Here is a 2589-nt window from a genome sequence, read left to right as displayed (position 1 = left end):
GCCCACCTCGGCGTGGCGAACTGCTAGACCGCGTCCTCCGATGGATCACCAGCGCGTGCACTTCGTGTGCACGCCCACGATCGCATGCACGGCATACTCGGCCTGTGAGCCTTTGTAGCTAAAGATCACCTCCCCATCTCTCTCTCTCTCTCTCTCTCTATCTATCTCTCTCTCTCTCGTGTAACTGTATATATATACCCCTCGAGGGATGGAATACAAGTGTGGTCATTGCTCCATTACTTAACTGATACATGTTGCAAATAAGGTGGCAACAGAGCAGGAAGACGTGACGGCCACAGAAGCGCCCAGCTTTGGTACGTGGTCCTTCACATGAAGGAGCTAACCATGCTCCATGAAGAACGAATGGTTCTCTTCTCCCATGCATGTATTGCGAACACGTTCTACTCATCACGCACTTGATATCATGCCAGATCCATCGAAACCGAGTGGGCAAAGTTGCTCTCCTCTATCTACTCCTTGCTCCTCATCACCAGCGCCGGCTCCGTCTTCGCCGGCATATGCGTCGCGTCCGCGTCCTCGTCCCCTGTCTAGCCAATGCTCCCATCAGCCTCCCCTAGCCCATCGGCCTAGACAGTCCTTGATCAAGAGTACTCGGCCATCGACATGTAATGGTTGGTAAAGCGAGCATCGCTTCTTCGTTTTTCGTGTTCCAATCGCGTCACTTTGAGTTCGGCTTCGGCCCAGCAACTCTGCTAGCGACACCACGTGATGTGCTGTTGGCCCGCATATGCTTCAGCGGACACTCAGGCTTGCTCTTGCTGGAGAACAGCAGACGGGGGAGCAGACCGGGCTAGCCCTTGATGGCCGATGACTGGCAAAGCTCGTCATCTCGAGAGAGCAAGCAGCCATTGCAGGTGAAGCACACATGGTAATTATATGGAAAATTACTGCACAAATTAACTGGTTCATTATTTGATTAATTGATGTTTAATAGGTATGCTAATTGTAGACTGTAGTAGATCTATTGTTTTCTGCTAACTGAAGTGGAGACATGCAGCCTATGGGCAAACCAAAATCACTAAAATGCCAATCCGAAACATTAAAAATAAAAGGCCCATTCATCACCAATTTGAGTTGTTTGAGTGGAACTCTTGCTGCCTCCTCGAGAGCTTCCGACCCCTTGTTTTTTTTTTTGAGCAATCTGGGCTAGCAGAGCCCCAAACCAGTGTTGCTGTTGGATCAACTCCAGATTTGGGGAGTCAGAAAAGACTGTCCCTCCACTAACCCCATCTTGTCTCCCGATTTCCTTCTCTTATCCTTGCAAGGAAGTTGAACCACTAGCTCCATCAACAGCCCCTGCCTTCTGATCATTGTTGCTTCCACCCCCAGCATGGTTTCTCCCTGTGTAGCTATCTCTTGGACCAAATCTCTCCTCTCTTCGAGCTTCAAAATGTTGTGGATTATCAAAACAATCTACCTCCCCCTCTTTCTTGCGATACTGGTAATTATCTATCCCCCAACTGTTATATATCCCTGCACGACGCCCACCTCCATAGCCCCTGTTCATCTCAGAAACCTCCTCTCGTGTGTCTGGCAGGGAAAACATAGTTCCTCAAATGGGTCACACACACTCTCTCTCTAACAGAGGGAGAGGGTGAGAATTTATACAACCAAAAGATCTGGAAAGTGTATTGCAACGGAGATCTTTGCAAGGGTGCGCAAAGATCTGGAATGTTTAGACTATGTATTTGGTCATTTCAGTATATGAAAAAAAAGAATACACATGGATTAAAATCGACGTGTAGCAACGGGCAGTGTTTGCTAGTATAAGCAAATTTGAACTTTAGGTTGGTTCCGACATCCAACCAACCAATACATACAGGCTCATCATGCATGCTAGACCGCTAGTACGGAAGGATTCCCAAGGACCTTCCGTAGTTGATGACGTCGTCGTATATCTCGTCCAATGCCTTGTACCTGAACTCGAACCCTTCGCCGACGAGCTTCGCCGACGAAATGCAGACTCTCAGCTTCTCCGGGCGACAACCGAACCTGAAAACAAACATACTAACTATTCACGATCGAGAGCGTCGAACCTGCCGTGTTTCCATAGATATTGGTAGACACCTGTTGACATTGACGTTGTACTGCGGGTACTTGGCGGCCAGGAAGGTGGCTAGCTCCGTGAGGGTGGTGTCAAGGCAGCTGCAGATATATCTTCCTGACGCGGCCTCCTCCTCGGCTACGAAGATATTTGCGCGGCAGAGGTCGTGGACATGGACCATCGGGATAGCGCTGGACTCCTTCTCGATGAGTTTTAGGTAGTGGATCTTCTCGCCATCACCTGAGATAATCATTCACCACACACGTTCACGCTCATAGGTCGATCATTCAATGAATTAGTCTCTAATGGCCCTTTTTAATTATCGTTGCATCTTGACTTGGTATCAGGCTCACCAGTTAGCAAAGAAAGGACAAGGGGGACGCTGGTGTGGACAATCTTCGCTGGCGCCTCGCCAACCGTGACAGCGGGGCACACCGTAACTAGGCTGATGCCGCAGTCCTGCGCGAAAGTCCACGCCGCCTTTTCCATAAGCACCTTTGAGACATTGTAGGCCTGCGATATGG

At 49.4% G+C, this 2589-nt stretch overlaps 1 protein-coding gene across 1 annotated transcript; it reads right to left on the bottom strand.

The window, feature by feature from the left end:
* Nucleotides 1-1749: 1749 nt before the first annotated feature.
* On the bottom strand, nt 1750-2584 carry LOC119344594 (anthocyanidin reductase ((2S)-flavan-3-ol-forming)-like; the record flags this gene model as incomplete). The annotated part of the gene is made up of 3 exons (XM_037614986.1): nt 1750-2013; nt 2089-2305; nt 2419-2584. Coding segments are annotated over 3 exons (531 nt in total), but the record flags the coding sequence as incomplete, so codon positions are not given.
* Nucleotides 2585-2589: the final 5 nt, after the last annotated feature.

This window comes from Triticum dicoccoides, unplaced genomic scaffold (genome assembly GCF_002162155.2).
Source record: "Triticum dicoccoides isolate Atlit2015 ecotype Zavitan unplaced genomic scaffold, WEW_v2.0 scaffold175134, whole genome shotgun sequence".
In the NCBI taxonomy this organism is placed as follows: domain Eukaryota; kingdom Viridiplantae; phylum Streptophyta; class Magnoliopsida; order Poales; family Poaceae; genus Triticum; species Triticum dicoccoides.
Note: the sequence above shows the minus strand (reverse complement) of the source record. Positions and strands in the feature narration are given on the sequence as shown.